The following is a 20,983-nucleotide window of genomic DNA, read 5'->3' as shown; positions in this document are numbered from 1 at the left end:
AACATAGGGGTGCATATGTCTTTTTCAAACTGGGCTGCTGTATTCTTAGGGTAAATTCCTAGGAGTGGAATTCCTGGGTTAAATGGTATTTCTATTTTTAGTTTTATGAGGAACCTCCATACTGCTTTCCATAGAGGCTGAACTATTTTACATTCCTGCCAGCAGTGTAGAAGGGTTCCCCTGTCTCTACATCCTCATCAACATTTGTTGTTGTTTGTCTTTTGGATGGTGACCATCCTAAGTGGTGTGAGGTGATATCTCATTGTGGTTTTAATGTGCATTTCTCTGATGATTAGCAATGTGAAGCATCTTTTCATGTGTCTGTTGGCCATCTGAATTTCTTCTTTGGAGAAGTGTCTGTTCAGATCCTGTGCCCATTTTTTAACTGGATTATTTGTTTTTTGTTTGTTGAGGTGTGTGAGCTCTTTATATAATTTGGATGTCAATCCCTTGTCAGATCTGTCATTTATGAATATATTCTCCCATACTGTAGGATGCCTTTTCATTCTCTTGGTCATGTCCTTTGCTGTACAGAAACTTTTCAGCTTGATTTAGTCCCACTTGTTCATTTTTGCTTGTTTCCCTTGTCTGGGGAGATATGTTCATGAAGAAGTCACTCATGTTTATGTCCAAGAGATTTTTGCCTATGTTTTTTTCTAAGAGTTTTATGGTTTCATGACTTACATTCAGGTCTTTGATCCATTTTGAATTTACTTTTGTGTATGGGGTTAAACAGTAATCCAGGCTCATTCTTTTGTGTGTAGCTGTCCAGTTTTGCCAACACCAGTTGTTGAAGAGGCTGTCATTTCCCCATTGCATATCCATGGCTCCTTTATCATATATTAATTGACCATATATGCTTGGGTTAATATATTGACTCTATTCTGTTCCACTGGTCTGTGGGTCTGTTCTTGTGCCAGTACCAAATTGTCTTGATTACTGTGACTTTGTAGGAGAGCTTGAAGTTGGGTAGCAAGACCCCCCATGCTTTATTCTTTCTTCCCAGGATTGCTTTGGCTATTCGGGGTCTTAGGTGATTCCATATGAATTTTTGAAGTATTTGTTCCAGTTTGTTGAAGAATGCTGTTGGTATTTTGATAGGGATTGCATTGAATCTATAGATTGCTTTAGGCAGGATGGCCATTTCGATAATATTAATTCTTCCTAGCCAAGAGAGTGGGATGAGTTTCCATTTGTTAGTATCCTCTTTAATAAGAGTGTCTTGTAGTTTCCAGTGTATAGGTTTTTCACTGCCTTGGTTAGGTTTTTTCCTAGGTATTTTATTCTTCTTGATGCAATTGTGAATGAATTGTTTTCCTGATTTCTCTTTCTGCTAGTTCATCATTAGTGTATAGGAATGCAACAGATTTCTGTGTATTAATTTTGTATCCTGCAACTTTGCTGAATTCAGATATTAGTTCTAGTAGTTTTGGAGTGAATTCTTTAGAGTAATTTATGTACAATATCATGTCATCTGCAAATAGTGACAGTTTGACTTCTTCTTTACCAATCTGGAAGCCTTGTGTTTCTTTGTTTTGTCTTATTGCCATGGCTAGGACCTCCAGTACTATGTTGAATAACAGTGGGGAGAGTGGGCATCCTGTCTTTTTCCTGATCTTAGAGGAAAAGCCTTTAGCTTCTCGCTGTTCAGTATGATGTTGATTGTGGGTCTATCATATATGGCCTTTATTATGTTGAGGAACTTGCCCTCTATACCCATTTTGTTGAGAGTTTTTATCATGAATGGATGTTGAATTTTGTCGAATGCTTTTTCAGCATCTATGGAGATGATCATGTGATTTTTGTCCTTCTTTTTGTTGATGTGGTGGATGATATTGATGGATTTTTCAATATTGTACCATCCTTGCATCCCTGAGATGAATCCCACTTGGCCATGGTGTATGATCCTCTTGATGTATGTTTGGATTCAGTTTGCTAATATTTTGTAGAGTATTTTTGCATCTATGTCCATCAGGGATATTGGCCTGTACGTTTCTTTTTTTGTGGGGTCTTTGCCTGGTTTTGGTATTAGAGCGATGCTGGCTTCATAGAATGAGTTTGCAAGTATTTGCTCCTCTTCTATTTTTTGGAAAACTTTAAGGAGAATGGGTATTATATCTTCTGATAAAATTCAGTGGTGAATCCATCTGGTCCAGGGGTTTTGTTCTTGGGTAGTTTTTTGATTACTGCTTCAATTTCGTTGCTGGTAATTGGTCTGTTTAGATTTTCTGTTTCTTCCTTGGTCAGTCTTGGAAGGTTGTATTTTTCTAGGAAGTTGTCCATTTCTTCTAGGTTTTCCAGCTTGTTAGCATATAGGTTTTCATAGTATTCTCTAATAATTCTTTGTATTTCTGTGGGGGTCAACATGCTTATTTTTTAAACTTTGGAGAATTCGTAATAGGTAAAAATGTCATCCATAATCACAAATACACCACTATTAATATTTTGACATGTATCTAACCAATGTTATTTTGTATGAATGGATATTACTTTGAATAGTTGTACAATTATATACATGCAGTACATACATATCAAGACATACAGTTTTGTGTTCTTGTCTTAATGTAGAGCATGCTCCTCCATACTATAAATTATTTAATAGTTTTCTTACTGGAAAATTAGGTTGCATGAGTTTTTGTTATTACAAATAACATAACAATGAGTAATAATATACATCTACCCTTTTCCATATTTAGGATAAATTTCTAAAAGTGAAATAAAACTCTGTGACAGTATATCAGCATTTCTTGATACATCACTGAATTATTTTCTGAAAGTACAGTACCTTTTTATACTTAACAACCATATACATGGGGTGTTTTCAATGTTTTAAATTTTCTAAATTTAATCTGACAGACAAAAAATGGTATCTTATTATTGAAATAATTATAGTGTACCATGATTAGACTTGAACTGAATACTTTTAGAATCTCTGAGAGTGAAAGTTCCCTTCATTTGTCATCCCACCTGAGAATGGTTTCAAGGCAATGTTGGTCACAGATATTTCACCCAAACTAGAGAAAGTAAGGCCAAGTAGCCAAATGTGTCAGCTCCTTGTGGGTCTTGTCCCATACATCAAAAGTGACAACACTGGAACCGAAGGGACTAGATGTTGCAATCTTTGGCTACTTTTCCGCTCACTAGTACTGTAAGTAACCAATGGCCTGAACCTAACAGAAGCTTGTTGTGACTTTACTGGCCAAATCAATCAGTCCTTGGCCATGGCCTCATCTTATCTTGTGTTTTTGACAAATTATGGAGGAGAACAGAGAAAAATGTAGAGAATTTATTTGATTAGACAATGAATAGAATTGTGAATTTTCACAAAAATCAATGCCTAATATCTCTGAGTGGCAAGGCTAACTTTTTGTGGTTATGGAGATTTAGGAGTTTTGTCCCTGAAAGAAATATGAGGCTGTGCTTTTCCCCACAGGCTGTGGTGGCTGGTGTCATCCTGAGCAACATCCTACCCTATCTTCAAACCATTTACAACCTACCCAATCTCTGGAGACAGAACCAATATGACTGTGTAAGTGTAGACACACTGGCTAAGGTGGGGAAGGACAAAGGGGAAGGTTGGAGAGAAAGAAAGATATCAACATGAAGGACACTTGCCATTTTGGATGCTGAATACCCAAGCTTTAAAAAAGCAGCCAAAATGTTTTATTGCCCTTGTCTAGCTTGGATTAACACATAGTCTACAGGCACACACCTGATCATCTATATTTGCTCTCTTACAACACTAAACTGTGTTTTTTCTACCTTTATCTTGTATCTACCTACCACTTCAGCATTTTATTGAAAATAATAATAATAGAGAAATGTGGTATCTACATATAAATCAAGTATAAAAATCAAATGAATATTCATATTTGGACTGACTGTTTATAGTTCATAATGCATGATCAAAACCAAAAGTTTCTGTGATGACTACCCTTGTAATGTTCACCATGTAACGTATTCACTTTCTAAGAATTTGTTCTCCAATGTAAGAACTTGTTCGTATGCTTCAGAAGATTGGAGACTGACGAGAATTAGGCTTGAGATGGATTAATGATTGTGCATTGAGCATTGACCCCCCTATACAGAATTTTATTGTGGTTAACAACCATTTGATCAATAAATATGAGAGATACCTTCACACACACACAAAAAAAGTACACACTTCCAATTGTAAAATAAATAAGTAACCAGGATGTAATGTATAGGATAAGGAATATAGTCAAAATATTGTAACAACTTGGTATGGTAAAGCTGGTACCTAGAATTATCATGTATATAAATGTTGAATCACTGTGTTGTACACCTGAAACTAATGTAATACTGTGTGTCAACTACCCTTCAATAAAAAATACTTATCTAAAAAAAAAAAAAAAAAGCAGCCAAAGTTGTTGGTGCATGGAAATACTGAGGCCTCATTCCAGCTATGCAAAATTAAGTGGCTACAGTAACATGCAAATCTAGTAAGAAGAGTTTGTCATACATTGCTTCTTTGAACGACTTTCAATCCAGTTAATGTAAATGCATTCCAGGATAGAGACACAACTCCTAATGACAGAAGGCAGTGTCATGTCAGGCAGAATGGCCGATGAACCACCCTCCTTCTCTCTAGAGCCCAAAACTCAGGGACAGAAACAGGAAACAGCAAGAAAAAATTTTTTAAAGGTGGAGGGGATATAATACAATGAGAGGAGAGGGAACCAGTACAGGCAAAGAGATGCAAAAGAGGATTAGTTTTGGATTCAGGTCCCTGAGGAGCTAAAAGGATATGTGGTCTAGTGCACAGGTAGAGAGAGCTTCTCATCCTAGGAGGAGGGATAACACTTCCGGTAGGACTGGGAGAACGGGGGAGAATTGAGGGCAGATACTAACACAGGTGGAGAGGGAAGTAAATAAATACTTAAGGAAGTTTCAGCCGTCTTCTCTGTGAAGATGACATTCTAATCACTTGCTGAAATGATGTAGAAGGTGGTGGGGTAAGGGCTTGAAAAAGCTGTTAAAGATTTGCAATAACTGTTATAGATCTTAAAATAGCAACTAGCATTCAGTGACTGTTCTGGGTGGCCTTACCAATGGTAATTCTAATTTCAAAAAGCCTATAAAGTAGATATTATGCCTATTTTACATGCAAGGAAACTGAAGTTTCGAGAGAGAATTGAAGGAAGTGACCAAGGATGCATTAAAGAATTTGCTGGGCAATCTTGGGACCAAATCATTTGTGAAGGCATCAGTCCACATGGCTGAGGAATTGGTTCTCTAAATCCCCGGTGTTGGGAGGAAGAGGGTAAAGGTAAATTAAGAGATAGGACTGGTGATTCTCTCAATTCTGCTTCTTATCACGGCCTTCCTTTTCTCTTCTGCTTTTCCATAAGATTATTTGGATGGTGACATTCATATCTGCCATTTTCCTGGGGCTGGACGTTGGACTGCTCATTTCAATAGCTTTTGCCTTCTTCGTCATCACTCTTCAGTCACACAGGTACTTTGTCTCAGGTGGTAGGAGGATGGCCCAGGCAAGGTACGGCAGGTAATGGCCTGAAGGCAAATGCATTTCTTTTCAGAACTAAGATTCTCCTCCTGGGTCAGATCCCTAACACCAACATTTACAGAACCATCAGTGACTACCAGGAGGTAAGAATCCAAATCAACCCACTCCTTTTCCCAAAGGATGGGGTGGACCAGACCTCCTGTTTAATTTTTCTACAAAATCCCTTTGCTGATGTTTGCTGCACTACAGATGCACATTTACCAAGAAGGGAGAATTGATGCATGATGGTAGAGGCAGGCAAATTAAAAGGGAAATCCCTAGAGTACTGCAGCCACCTAAGGGTAATTTTAAAATGTACTTTAGTAGGGAAAGGTCAAGGAAAAGAGAAGAGTGAAAAAATGAAGGGGGAAGAAGAAAGGAAAAGCATGGGGTGAAAAATGGGAGGAAGGAATTTGTTTCCATCCTTGCCTCTTATAGAGAAGAATTTAGACTCCCCAGAATGTTCTAAAGACTTTTTCTTACTCTGTAAAAAAGCTTACAAATTTCCCTTGACTTCACCTTTGTCTTGCAGGTTACAAACATTCCTGGGGTGAAAATCTTCCAGTGCTGCAACTCCATTACATTTGTCAATGTTTACCACCTAAAGCACAAGCTATTAAAAGAGGTAACAGCTTTCCTCCCCTCTGCCTCCTCGGAACCCCTCTCTTCCACCACTCACCACCTGTACGAGGCCTCTCCTATCTTCCAGATTGAAATGGTAAGGGTACCTCTTAAAGAAGAAGAAGTTTTCAGCTTGTTTAATTGAAATGAAGCTGGCTTCCAGGAAGAGAAGATTTGTCAGTGTTTCTGCAGCTGTAATGAACTGGAACCACCAGCCAGGGTTCGAAACACCTCTCCTTTTCTGCATTTCCCCCCACATTTTATAAAGCAGTGTATGAGTAGTTTTCTAGGAAAAAAAGAAAATCTAAATGCCCTAAGGGATTTTGATTCTTAGATGGACTGTGGTAATTAGAAATCAGATTTCTACTCATTAATGAAGGCACAGGTTCCCCTTTAAGGTTCAGTTCTTGACCTAGGCAGGAGGAGACGGTCTGACTCTTTTGAGTCCCTACTCATCAGCCAGTGCCTCGTCTGAGCACAGAGAGTTTGCATATAGAGATGATTTCCTAGTTGTATCGATTACCTTGACTTTTAGCTGCCTGGCTTTAGTTTTCTGAAAATAAATCAGTTAAAGATTGTTATATAATTGCAACTACGGCAGAGTCAGTGTGGCTGGGGCTCTCAGGGGTCTGCCAGGGTTTCCTGATGCTTGCCTGTGACCAGGGAAATGGTGGTCGTGGTGGGGGGCAGATGGCACCCATGGGATTTTACAGCGTTTGAAGATTATCTTAGCTGATGAGTTACAAAGTGTTCATTATTTCCAACTCAGATTTGGTCTAAGTATTTCCTTTCCTCAGAGCAGGGCTTCTCAGTTCTAGCTTTGGAGACTTCCACCCAGTGTAACCTACACCTTGGAGGGGCAGCTCTGTACACACACACACACACACACACACACACACACACACACACACACAGATTACTTCCCCCACACAGACCTCTCCTGTCGCCCTCCTTACATACGCATCTGCAAACACCAAGCGCCCACTCTCATTCCCATACACCCTAGTGGAGTGTAGGTTCTACTGAGCTCCATGAAAATACCAATTTTCCTGCCGACAGGACAGAATTAACACTCTGTCTAATTTTTATTTGTATCCATAGGGCACTGAGTATTATAGAAGGTATTTATAGGACATCAGCAAAAACACTTTAGAGTAGAATAGGATCATCTCATATTTATTGAGCTCCTATTATGTGCCCAGAACTGTGACAGTATGAAAAAGGAAAAAGAATTTTTAAGAATCTCTGTATTCAGGTATTTTTTATTATTATCATGGTAAAAAAACACACCTAACATAAAATTTACCAGTAATGTTAAATGTAATCCACATTTTGGTGCTACCTTCACTACCATCTATTTCCAGAACATTTTCATCTTGCAAAACTGGAACTGCACCCATCAAAGAATGACTCCCGATTTCTTCCTCCTCCCAGCCCCTGGCAACCACCATTCTGCTTTGTTTCTATGAATCTGACTATTCCAGACACCTTGTGGAATCATGCAGGATTTGTATTTTTGTGACTGGCTTATTTCATTTAGCACAAAGTTCTCGAAGTTCATCCAGGTTGTTCTTTCTTTAAAAAAACGTTTTTTTCATGGAAAAATTTGAACATATACAAAAGGAGAGACAAGTATAATCATAACAGAGCAGAAGGGGTTCATTTCTCACTCTCAGTTCACCTCTTGCTGAGTGTCAGCTCTCAAGGAGCATCAACTCTTGGTGAGTGTTAGCAGCTCTCTGCAGGTGTCAGCAGCTCTTTGTGGGTGTCCATGCAGCTTCCTGTGAAGGTCCGCTCTTTGTGTCAGCAGCTCCTCAGGCTCACCTGAGCCAGATTGTAAGAAAGCAAAGTTTATTACTTGCAGCAAGAAAGGAGAGCACTGGGGATAGCTCCCAAAGCAGTGTCTCCTGACACTGCTAAGCACAGGGCAGCTCTCTGATAGGCATAGAACACTCAGTACAATTCAAGTTAGTACATAAATTGTGCAAATGAGGTGAAAACTCAGCACAATTCTGACTGGTGTTCAGGAGATGGGTAGCGATTGGCCAGAACTATCAGTCCTTGGTGACAGGGAGGGGACCCCCAGAAGCTGTCAGGGGAGCTCCTGCAGGTAACATTTACAAACTACCTGCCTGAGATCTGCTCTTCCTTGAACATCTTATTCTACAAAACAATTCAGCAGAGAAATGTTAACTCTTGCTCTAAATTCCCCATTAACCCTTTTTCTACCTATCTATCTAGTCACATAATGAGCCTCTATGTACCCATCATCCACCTTAAGATTTGTCAACTCATAGCCCATGTTGTTTGACCTACACTAACCACCTATAGCCCCTCAAAATCACAGGATTGCTTTGAAGCAATTCATGGAGTTTAAAATCAAACTAGGGAGACAACTCTATTAATGTAACATATGAGGCATTATTGCATTTTATCAATCCTAAAATAGCTTTTTTTTCACATTTCTGAAATATAGGTGCATTCTGCAATTGATGGCCTGGCATAGTTTAATTTGAAGTGGTTTTTCTTGATAGTACAAAAAAATAGTGGAGCATCTTAAAACTGATGAAATAGGTAGGATAGTAAACCATAACTATAGTATGCTGTTATATTCTAAACTGTGTGTTTAGATTCCGACTCTAAGACTTCAGGTAAAGAGAGATGGGCATGAACTCAAAAAGCCAGGGAAACTTATTGGTGGAATGGACTTGAGCTGGGGCAGGAGAGAGAAATTTGCATTTATATCAGGTAAGAAAAAAGAGGACTCGCAGTCGGTGGATAGGCTTGGCCAAAGATATTGAGGCAGAAATAAACACGGGGTCCTCAGATAAGAGGCTTGGCCTGGGAAGTAAGTTCAGACTGACACAGCACGAGTGGATTGTGAAAGCCTTTGAAAGACAAGAGTGTAAAGTAGAGAGAAAAGGAAGGCTCTCAGAGGTTTCCTTCTGCTTAGGGGAACTTGCCTCTCCCTGCTACTGAGCCAGTCCCCAGCTGTCCCCAAGAGGCCTGGCCTCAGATACCTTCAAGCCTTCGGAAACACCTCTCCCCTTTAAACTGAAATATTGTTATCTGTCCATACCACTCTTTTGCTATACAATATATAGTCTCCCTTTATCCAGGGAGGTTATGTTCTAAGACCCCCAGTGAATAGTATCTTTAGCATGAAAATGCAGACAGTATCAGATCCTATATATACTATGTTTTGTTCCTATATAACATATATACTATGTTTTTTTCCATATCTATGATTAAGTTTAATTTGTAAATTAGGCACAGCAAGAGATAAAACAGCAATAATGAATAATAAAATAGAACAATCATAACAATATACTATAATAAAAGTTACATAAATGTGGTCTTTCTCTCTCTCTCAAAACATCTTACTACACAGTCCTCACCCTCTTCTTGTGATGATGTGAGATGATACCCTGTCTATGTGATGAGATGGAGTGAGGTGAATGACTTCAGCGTTCGTGATGTAGCCTTAGGCTACCATTGAGCTTGTAACCATATATCAGAAGTTGGATCATCTGCATCCAGACCACAGATGATTATGGGTTACTGAAACTGTGACTAAGGGGAGAAACGTCATCCCAAATTAAACCACTCTAACAAATGAATTTCTTTTCATTTTTTCATGTGCCTTATAGTTCTTGTCCATATGTGTTGTTTGTTGTCCTTTGAATGGACACGTGCCTTCCCCTCAGGTAGAATCTGATCCCAGTGACTACAGAATTATGACTCACATCTTGCATGCCATTATATTCCTGGTGCTTGGTACTACTGTCCTTAAGCTATAGCAGGTATGACAGACCTCTCAGGGGTAATTAAAGAGTGAAAGGTAAAGACAGCCCTGCTCAAATCATATCATCATCTTAAGGAAATCTGACAGAAGACTGTCTTCACTGATAAAGGAAGGAGATGCTGATGTACGCTCTTGGTGCGATGGCAAATTGATGCAGCCATCATGGAAAGCAGTATAGAAGCTCCTCAAAACACCAAAAATAGAAATACCATATTATCCAGAAATTCCACTTCAGGGAATTTGCCCAAAGAAAACAAAAATTGCTAATCTGAAGATATATGCATTCTTATGTTTATCACACTATTCATTGTACAAAATAGCCAAAATACGTAAACAACCTAAATGCCTGTCAACAGATGCATGGATTGAAAAAATGTGGTTACTATTATACATGGAGTATTACTCAGCCACAAAAATGAATGAAATTCTGCCATATGCAACAACATGGATGGACCTTGAAGGCATTATGCCAAATGAAATAAGGCAGACTGAGAAATACAAATGCCTTATGATTTCATTTATATGTGGAATCAAAAACAAACAAAACTGAAATAAACTCATAGACACAGAGAACAGACTGGTGGTTGCCTAGAGGTGGGGATGGGTGAAATAGGTGAAACAGAAAAAAATTAGATTGTTTTATTGTTTGATCTGGTTGATGGTTACATGAGTGTATATGCATATGCCAAAATTCATCAAGCTGTACACCAAGGATTTCTTCCCTCTTTTTTTTAATTGGAATACAGTTGACATACAATATTATGTTGGTTTCAAAGGCATAGTACAGTGACTCAGTGATTATATACATCACAAGACGCTTGCTGCAATAAGTATAATCGTCCCATTATCATACCAAGATATTACAATATTATTGTTTATATTCTCTATGTTGTGATTCCATTCCTATGTCTAACTTATTTACAATCTGTAGTTTGTATGTCTTTATCCCCTTTACCTATTTCACTCATCCCCAGTCTCCCATCCCTATTGTAACCAACAGTCTGTTGTCTACATTTGTGGGTCTACTTCTTTTTTGTTTGTTTTGCTTTTCAGATTCCACAAATAAGTGAAATCATAGGGCATTTGTCTTCCTCTGCCTGACATGATACCCTCTAGGTCCATCCTTGTTGTGACATCCTTGTTGTCACAAATGGCAAGATTTCTTTCTTTTTTATGGCCGAGTAATATTCCATTATGTACATGTAACCACATCTTCTTTATCCATTCATCTATTGACAGGCACTTGGGTTGCTTCCATGTCTTTGCTATTATAAATAATGCTGCAATGAACATAAGTGTACATGTATCTTTTCTAATTAATGATTTTGTTTTCTTTGCTTAAATTCCCGGAAGTGGAATTGCTGGGTCATATATATGGTATTTCTATTTTTAGTTTTTTGAGGACACTCCGTATTGTTTTCCCCAGTGACTGGACCAATTTACATTCCCACCAACAGTATAGGAGGGTTCCCTTTTCTCCACATCCTTACCAACACATGTTAATTCTTGTCTTCTTGATAGCGGCCATTCTGACTGGTGTGAGGTGATACCTCATTGTGTATACCAAGTTTTATGCACTTTATTGTATGTACCTGAATTTGAAACAAAAAGAAGGAGGTGTTGAGAAAAGGGACTAATGGAAGAAATACTTCAAAGTATTATTGGCCATTGGAAACTAATTACAATCCAGAACCCAGGAGTGAGGGAAAGGAATAAATCAAAGATCATTTAAAATCTGGCTCACTACATCAATAATAATGTCACTGATGCACAGAAGGAAGTTGGGAGGGGATGCTATGAGTGGTAAGGATAAGGAGAGATAAATGGGGTTTGAGTCACAAGCTTGAAGTAAAGTGAGATATCCAAGCCAAAAGTGTACAGTACCTAGTCTGCAGAGAAGTTTCCTAAGAGAGAGGGAGTTGAGTGATAGATGGGAACAGTACAGTTGCAGGTACTCCCAGTCCTTGTTTGGATTGTATACTATCCTCCCCTAATTCCATTTACCCAGATTGTTTACACAGAGAGATTTGAAAGCAAACAGGACCACGATACATCCCCCATTAACCTGATCCACTGCTCATGGTTCGAGAGCGTGAACATGAGCCAAGCTACGTCAGATGACCAAGAACGCTACATAATATCTTCCACATCTCAGAGGAATTGTGGGCAAAACTGTGAGGAGGTGAAGAAAACTCAGCTGCCTAAGAATCCCTCCAGAAAAGACTTGATGGCACTGCCCAAAGCTTCTGAAAATCAAGGGGAGAGTAGTTTGCCCGTCCCTCACTCAGAGGTATCGCTTCCAACCGGCGCCCACACCATCATCCTGGATTTCTCCATGGTGCATTTTGTGGATTCACAGGCTTCAGTCACATTAAGGCAGGTAAGTACAGAGGAGGCTTTAACAAGGGCTCTGATCCCCTCCTGCTGCCACCATCCTACCCCTGATCCTGACTGAATCCTGTTAGTCATTGATCAGCTGCTATGTGACTCCCAGGCCACTAGAAATGCAGACACTGAAGACAGTTAAAGGTTAAAATGAAAATGAACTCACCCTTGATTTACTGAACTGGTTGGTTCTTTAAGCATGATGTATTATTTCTCAAGGAATGAAAAATAGGAAACTTTTAGCACCACTGAAACAGCAATCTGTGTCACATCCAGCAACTCCCAGTGCATCCTGGGAGTTAGCTGCAAATCTCCAAGGAATGTGCCCAAATGCTACAGAAAAACTCATCAAGAATTCTTCACTATTAAAGGAACTGCTCTGAGCTAGACATTGTAAAAAGCACTCAGACTTAAAGAAGCTGTGATATAATGATACCCAAAGCCTGGGACTGCCTGGTCCAGAACCTATAGGACCTTCCCCAGTTCCCTCTTCGTTGCCTGCATCTGTGGGTGAAATGGGCAGGGAAGACTTTTTCCATCAAAAATTTTGTCCCTGAGTCCAGGCTTCTCTCCCACTCTCTAGTTTCTCTGACATTTTTCATCTTTTTCCTTATAGAATAGGGACAGTTTAGATGCACAACGGACCACATTGCTTTTACTGTTCAGTGTCTCGTAAGTACAGTGTCTTTCAGACAGCTTATCCCAGCTGACAGCCGTCTATCTCATTCTTTGCTACTGTTGGCAATGGCTGCAGTTTAAACATTCTAAACACTCACTTTCCAGCTCTTTTTTGGCTCGTCTGGCTGATTTCTTTCGTACTCAGATCCTATTTCATCAAACCTTCGTAGTCCTGAAGGAAAATGCTTCTCTCCTGAGTCCAGCTCCTCTTCCGTCTGAGGCAATAGGAAGCCTCTTACAGCATGAAGAACTCTGGTTGGTGGTCTGTGTGCATGCGCTGACCCAGTGTTACCGCTCACTGTCCATCTGACCTGAGGTAACTTACTGAATTGCACAGGGTATTGGTTTCCTCATCTATGAAATGCAAGGCTTGGAAGAAATTACTATTAAGGGCTTTCCCAACACGAGATTTTGGACTCAAGTCTAAGACTGGCTTTGGGGCTTTTCCATCTTAGGTTGTGCTGCTGGGCTATGCTCTCTTCTCCCAGGCTTGCACAGTAGTTGTTATTTCAGATTTCATTCAGCCTACATTACTGAATGCCTACTACATGCCAGACAGAGTTGGGCACATTTATACACACTACCTCATTTAATTCTCACAACAGTCCTGAGAGAGGAGCCACATTTCCCCCTCAGAGTCCCAGGCTCACAGCTAGTCAGCGGCCTGTTCAGCACTGGAACTCAGGGTCTGACTCTGTATCACTCCCACCACGTTCTGTAGCACAGTGGTGCCATGCTGTCCTCTCCTCTCTCCCCTCTTGCCTTCCTTTCTTGGGCAGGCACTGTATGTGCTGGTCCTGGGATAACCCATCCACACCTGGCCTCTGTGGGCGACTTTCTGCTCCAGCCACAACATGAAGACAACGTCAGATACCTTTGCTTTACAGCCGTCAGAGATTCATGATGTACTTTTAATAGTTTAAAAATACAGGTTTCTTCATTGTTTCTGTAATTTCTCTATACCACCTTATTAGAGAAAATCATTGTTTTGTTTACTTTCTAACTGAAAGCTTAAACTTACTTAAGAAAAATCCCCGCAGTAGTTCTTTGACAACTATTTGATTTAAGCTCCTTCCTAATAATAGGATTCCCTCTTCCACTGCTTGTCATTTAAAGGATCTCCATAGTGGCTCTTTAACAAATGACTTTATGATTTATCAGATGATGAAGAATAAGTTTCATTTTTCCTCTCAGTAGTGAAAGAAGTAGAGTCTGTGTTTTGTTTCTTTTGACATTTTATCTAGTGCTCAGGCTAGAGTCTATCCAATCATAGACCATTAAGGTAAATATTGACTTACTTTGAATTAAACTTTTAAGATTTATTGCCCCAGAGCATATGTACTGGCTGAGGTAACCTTGAGGCCAGTATCTGAGGTTTATTAATCTGATACTACTAAGTATATGATGTTTTACTAAAGTCAAATGCAACTTCACAGAGCAGCTCTGAATATGACCTGCAGAGTCCCGAATTCCACTCCCTACTCTACTGCTTGACCATCTCTGTGCCATGTGTTGCCTCCTCTGCTCAGTGAACTGCAGGGAGAAGGGGGTCACATGCAAATACTAGGCAATGACACCAAGATACGGTTGTCCATGGGACTGTCCACTGTGTGCCCCTCATGCCTCTGCCTGTCTCTGTCCTAGCACTGTCCTCACATGAACATCATCTCTTGTTGTGGACTGTTTCCCCTCTTGAGACTGTGGGCAACTTTCCCTCTCACTCCTCACCCACATGAAACTGTCTTAGTCTCCTGTATTCCAAGAACTTCAGACATTTCCAGGCATATAAAAATCCGCTCATCAAGTGTTTATAGAGCTGAACTGGAATGCAAAGTTACACATACCACAGACAAGTGAGTGACCAAAGGGATTTACAACTCAGCTAATTAGAAGATCCTTCTCCAGTCAGTGTGAAAATCTCTAACACTGGCTTACTCTCTCCCTGCAGATGTGCAATGCTTTCCAAAACGCCAACATTTTGGTGCTCATTTCAGGATGTCACTGTGAGTAGCTTTCCCCCTATGAGAGGGCTGTGTTTGGCACCCTGGGTGCTCTCCTCTCCGAGTGTCTGACCCTGTGTGTGTTTGGGGTTTGGTTTGTAGCTTCTGTGGTCAGGGACTTTGAGAGGAATGACTTCTTTGACGCTGGCATCACCAAGGCCCAGCTGTTCCTCACGCTCCATGACGCTGTGCTGTTTGCCTTGTCAAGGAAGTTTCCAGAGTCCTCTGAGTTAAGCGTGGATGAATCGGAGACAGTGATACAGGAAACCTACTCAGAAACAGACAAGGTCAGATGATGTGAACCATGAGGGTGGGGAGTGAGTTGGGAATGAGGTGTGGGGAGATGCCTGACCAGATGGAGATGAGCAACATCCAGGGAAGGCTTTTGAATATGGTTGTGCCAAACTCTGAGATGTTGAAATGCTCCCTTGCCAGTTGGTACATAGCAGCAGACCTGAGTCCAAGTTGCCCCACTGCCATGGCATTTGCATGCCATTCAGGACCCTCTCCCAACTGAAGAGAGTGTTACATGACCCAGCAGAGGCCTCTAGGATACTTTTACAGCAAGCTTGGTTATTGCCAGTACTATTCCAATCACTAAATGTTTTAAGTATCTCCCCTAGCTATACCTTTAGAATCTACCCCCTGCGCCACCCTGGGAATGAATGATAAAGCTGATGAAGTAGCAGAGGTAAAGATCTGCCAGTCTCACTTAGGTTATTATTTACATTGTGAGTAATATGTGATATACTCAACCTGACCAACTGCAAAGAATGATTTATAAGCCAGAAATTTTTAGCCATTTATAAATACTATGTAAAAAGCTGGGCCTGCTTCACTGTCTTCAAATTAGCCTCTTAGGTTTCCCAAAAACAGGGAAATTAAAGAACAGATGGGAACAAAAATATTATCTAAAGACTAGAAATTATTTTTTAATTAAACCCCTGATTCTTTGACTTACAGATTTCAGCATTTGAATGTTTTATGACAAGAGAAGTATTACCAGAGTAGTAAGTGTCTTTTTTAAACTTTAAGAAGACAACCAGGCTTTTAAAATGTGACCTTTTTCCTCATTTTATTTTTTTAAGGAATGTTTTTTCAAGTATTTCTCTTGCTTTGTTGAGAATTTTCAGAGGTTATGTGCCTCTGCTTATCCAGCACAACTTTTTTCCCTGATAGCTAGATTTGACCATATTTTTTTTTCTATTCTGATCTATAGTTCACTCCCATTTAGAAAATCATAGAATCACAAAGCCTTTCAATTGGAAGAAACCTCAGTATCAGGTCCACCCCTATCTGGAGCAAGAATTCTCTGGACAACATCTCTGGCCAGAGGTCCTCCTACTTATGTTAGGGACTTCCAGTGGTTCTTCAACTTTAGAATACACCACAGTTGCCAAAATATTCTGTCATAACACAGACTGCTAGGTCCCTCTATGCCCTAAGACTCTGAATTTCTGAATCAGTGAGTTTGGGGTGGGGCCTGAGAATTTCCATTGCTAAAAAGTCACTAGGAAATGTTGATGTTAATGGAACATAAGCCACACTTTGAGAAGTACTGCCTTAAGAAATTTCGTATGCATCCTTCATTATCAAAGTCTAATGTGCCTAGTAATCTTTGGGTGTGTGCCAGACATTATATTTGGAAAATGTTTATAGAAATAATTTGAGGCCCAGGATTACATTTTTCTTCTAGACAGAATTTGATGGTTTTGCCAGGTACTTGAAGGCACGAGCAATTCAAAGCCAGTTGGGTTTGATTTCAGGACTTGAGGTATTCTAGGCCATGAGATGTCCCAAAGCCCAGTGGCAGTCTGTGGGAACCGTAAGCCCTTAAAGCCGTCAAAAGCACTGCTTAAGATATACGTGCCACTTCCAGATCATTAAATACCCTCATAAAAGTGTCTCCAAATACCAGATTCACCTCTCTAGATTTCTACCTTTTCCTAAATCTTTGCCTGGTAGCTTTTCATGATCTTGTTAGCTTTATGGTGACTTCAAGCAGAAGTTCTAAAATATTTTACCTAGCTCTTCTAGTTGTCCTTAGTGGTGGTGTGGGGGAGGGGTTGAGGGGTAGTAGTGGGGAGTGGTGTTGGTCTGCCTTTATTATAAGTGGAAGTTTATTTTATTTATAATTAGGGTACACTTGACATATTTGCTTTTACATATGATAAAGTCTTTCGTATTAATCTTTCCCTTTGTAATTGTCAATTGCTTTTAGTTTAGCATGTCATTTTCACTTGGAAAGTTAATAATAATTTATATCTTCTTCTAGATTTTTATGTTTTAAGTTTTTATATACCATACCTTTAATCTAGTTAGGATATATTTCAGTGTATGATGTTGAAGGGTAATATTTACTTTTTATCTATAAACTTGTCATTTTGAGCTATCCCATTTATTGAATAAGCCTCTTTCCTCCACTGATTTGAGATGCTGTTTTCATAAAATATAATTTTCTTGTGAAAACTAAAGTCTATTTCTAGCTTAGTTTTTGGTTTCATTGTTCTGCATAGCCTCAGTATCACACCGTTTTAGTTACTGCTGCTTTATAATACATTTAAACATTTGGTTAAGAAGTCCTGTGTCATCAGTGCTCTATTTAAAAATTTGCTAAGTCATTCTCACCAATTTATTCTTCCAAACAAACTTCTGAATCTTTTGTCAGGTTCCCCCCTCCACACACACACAAAAAAAACATTGGAATTTTCATTAGAATTGCATCAAAAATAAAAAATAATTTGAAAACTGGTATCTTTACAGTGTTTAGACTTCCCATGCAGGAACATATGTCTCTACATTTATTCAGTCTTTTTAAATGCTGCATTCATAGTAAGGTATTGTGACTTTCTTCATATAAACAAATGTTAGATAGTTTATACTTTATGTTTCACATTTTTATTCCTTTTTTAAATGAATAATCTTTTCCACTATATTTTCTAACTGCAATTGCTACCATATAAGAAACCTATTGATTTTTTAAATTATTTGGCCACCCTTGTGCAATATTTTACTAGCCCTAAAAGGTTTCATTGTTAATTCTCTTGAGTTTCTTAGATAGAAAAATGTTTTCTACAATAATATAAATATCTTATTTTCCAATTGTTACATCCCTTCTTTCAGTATCATATCTTATGGCATTAGGTAATCCACCCAGAACAATTCAACAAATAGTGCTGAGTCTTGCCTTACTCCTGAATTTAATGAGGAAAGTTTCTTATGTCTATTAAGGCTAGTGGTGACAGTTGACTTAAGATAGACATTGTACTTACCATGTTTTTAAAAAGTACTTTTCTAGTTTACTAATATTCTTACCAGGATTAATATTAAGACTTGGTATTGAATATGTCTATTTTTTTCTAGCATTTAAGTTAGGGAAGACTAGGAGAGGATCAAGTTCTATTTCTCATGTTAAATTCAAGATGCCTATTAACATCCAAGTGGAGATGTCAAGAATGGAAGTGGATATATGAACCAGTAGACCAAGGGAAGGGTTATGACCAAAAGGTCATTGGCACATCGATGATAATGAAAATTATGAGACTAAATAAAATCGTCTCTGAGGAAAGCATAGATGGAAGAGAGAAGGGCCCCAGAACAAGCCCTGGGGCATGATAAAATTTAGAAGCCCAGGAGAAGTAGAGGAGAAAACAAAGGCACCAAGAAGAAGCAGCCAAGAAGGAAGGAGGAAGAACAAGAGAGCTCATATGGTGGAGGAGAAGAAAATGTTTCAGGAAAGGTGAAAGCTATTTATTTTATGGAATGCTGCTGCAAGGTTGATTCCCCAAGCCTACAAGCCACCTGCTATGTGACAGGCTCAGTACCTGGTGCTGAGGACATCAAGAACCAGGCACTGCCCTACCTCCAGGAGCTTAGAATCTAAGAGAAGAGAGAGATTTGTAAATAAATCAGGCAATACGATACTGGCACTATGATAGAAGCATGAGTAAGGTACAGTTGGAACACAAAGGGAACTCTGATCCTGGTTGGTCATCTCTGATCTGAATCTGGAATGATGAATAAGTGTATGTGGACAAGATGGAGGAGGACAGGGTAGGCACAGGGAACAGCATGAGCAAAGGTAAACAGTTGTGAGGCATCTGTGGTTAATGTTATGGCTACAGCAAAGGGTAGTGACTACAGATGGAGATAAAGCTAAAGATGGCAACAGGCCAGGTCATGAAGGGCCTTACATGCCCTGCCAAGGATTAAACTGGGGCTTGAAAAGACAAGTAAAATCAAGAAGACATGATGTTTCAGAATGCTTCCAAGGCCATTGCTGTTTAAATGGTTGACCATGAAATCCAGGCTAGCTAGAAAAGCCAGAGAAATCAGAAGTTATGGGTTGATTGAGCCTGAAGAATAGTGAGTAACAGGTACTAGAGGGTGAAATAAAAATGAAAAGCAGATTTAGGCTGAAAATATTCTCTACTTGGTCAGGAACCCATAATTTCTGGTACCTTAAGTTCTGCTATATTCTGAAATTCCTTGACTGTTAGAAAGTTATGTTTAATTGGAAAGTTTAATCCATCTAATTGTGTGTGTTTCAGAATGAAGAGTCAAGACATAACATAGGCATCAGTCTTCTAGGAATCCCAAAAAATGCAAGTCCAGGCTTCTCCACAATGCAGAGGCCAGTAACAGTAACGGAAGAGGAGTCAGAGCTAGATATGAATTTGGAGTCCATGCTGGAATCAGAACAAGAGACTGGGCTGGATCTGGACCTAGACTTAGACCACAAGATAGAACCCGAATCTGAGCTGGAGCCTGAAGCAGAGGTCGAGACAGGGCCCAAGCCCAAGGCCACATCCAGGCCAAAGAGTCAGTCTTATCGTCTGCAGCAATATTGTCCTGTGTATCAGTCTATGCCTCCCAACTCCCCAACTGAGACTCAACACAGGACACAGTCAGTGGAAGGGAGACATCAACCTATGAATTTATATTCATCCAAGAGCCATGAACTTAAGGATCCCTAGATTGCATAATGGGTCAGATTCCCCTGGCAAGTCCCCCCCACCCAAATGGGGTCACTTAATCGGAGACCTTCGGTGAGTTACGAACCAGCAGTACTTGCTGTGGACCTCCTCCACCTGCTGGCCTTCTTCCTGGCTCAGCAGTGGGATCTCGCTCCCAGATCACAATACTAAACACCAAAAGTTGTTTCTGAATTCCCTCTCCAGGCTCACCTCATTTCACCTTCAGCAGATGTTCTAGCAAAGGATTCCTTCCTTTGCATACCTCACAAACTCTGGGGTTTTTATCAGACCACCTCTAACTTACTCTCCCCATCTCTGTTAGATGAGGCTCAAATAAAATATATAAAGTCTAGTTACATTTGGACCCTTCCTACATCTTCTCCCTTCTCTGTGTTCTGTGTGCCAGAAAAATGTTGAGTGGGCGGAATTCCAGACGTGTGTGGATGTGGTGGAGAATAAACGAGCAAAAACTGGGCAGCATCTTATTCTGTACGCAAGGGCCCTTCACTGCACTGATGGAGGAACGGGGGGAAGTGGTCAGGTTAATCTAGACAGCACAAGGAGTTGTTAGGCTGAAGGCACTTTTGCTATCATACAAAGCTCAGGATCTGATCCTACCACTGTTTCAGAAGAACAATCAGCTGTACTCACTGATGAGAATGTTACCTCTACAGAACTCTCCCTTGTCTTAGTCACATTCCCTACTGATTCTTTCTTACAGGTTAAGATACAAGCAATCTAGAATATATATTCTTGGTAGACCAAATTAAGTTAAAATATGTAACACACAAAACTCTCAAGAGTTGGAAAAGTCAATCATTACTAAATCCATTTTTAAAAATGTCCCCTCCCCCATTAAAAAAATATCTAGTATTAAGCTACAACCAGAAGAGAAGTATAGACCCCTGGGCAAGGGTATATGGAAGCCTGAATTTAAATTCCCACTCAATAAGCAAGACACCTCTTGCTTGGGTGCTCAATTTCTCTCATT

At 39.7% G+C, this 20,983-nt stretch overlaps 1 protein-coding gene across 1 annotated transcript in view; it reads left to right on the top strand.

Moving 5' to 3' along the window:
* LOC108389803 (testis anion transporter 1) overlaps positions 1-20,351 on the top strand; it is an 83,570-nt gene extending 63,219 nt beyond the window's left edge. Inside the window, 9 exon segments of the mRNA XM_073224614.1 lie at positions 3,434-3,529; positions 5,373-5,479; positions 5,562-5,631; positions 6,060-6,152; positions 6,237-6,368; positions 11,962-12,333; positions 14,965-15,019; positions 15,119-15,303; positions 19,567-20,351. Coding sequence (XP_073080715.1) covers positions 3,434-3,529; positions 5,373-5,479; positions 5,562-5,631; positions 6,060-6,152; positions 6,237-6,368; positions 11,962-12,333; positions 14,965-15,019; positions 15,119-15,303; positions 19,567-19,992 — 1,536 coding nt within the window. The 3' untranslated portion in view covers positions 19,993-20,351.
* The last annotated feature ends 632 nt before the right edge of the window (positions 20,352-20,983 follow it).

The sequence above is a fragment of the Manis javanica genome, chromosome 16, assembly GCF_040802235.1.
Source record: "Manis javanica isolate MJ-LG chromosome 16, MJ_LKY, whole genome shotgun sequence".
NCBI lineage: Eukaryota > Metazoa > Chordata > Mammalia > Pholidota > Manidae > Manis > Manis javanica.
Note: the sequence above shows the minus strand (reverse complement) of the source record. Positions and strands in the feature narration are given on the sequence as shown.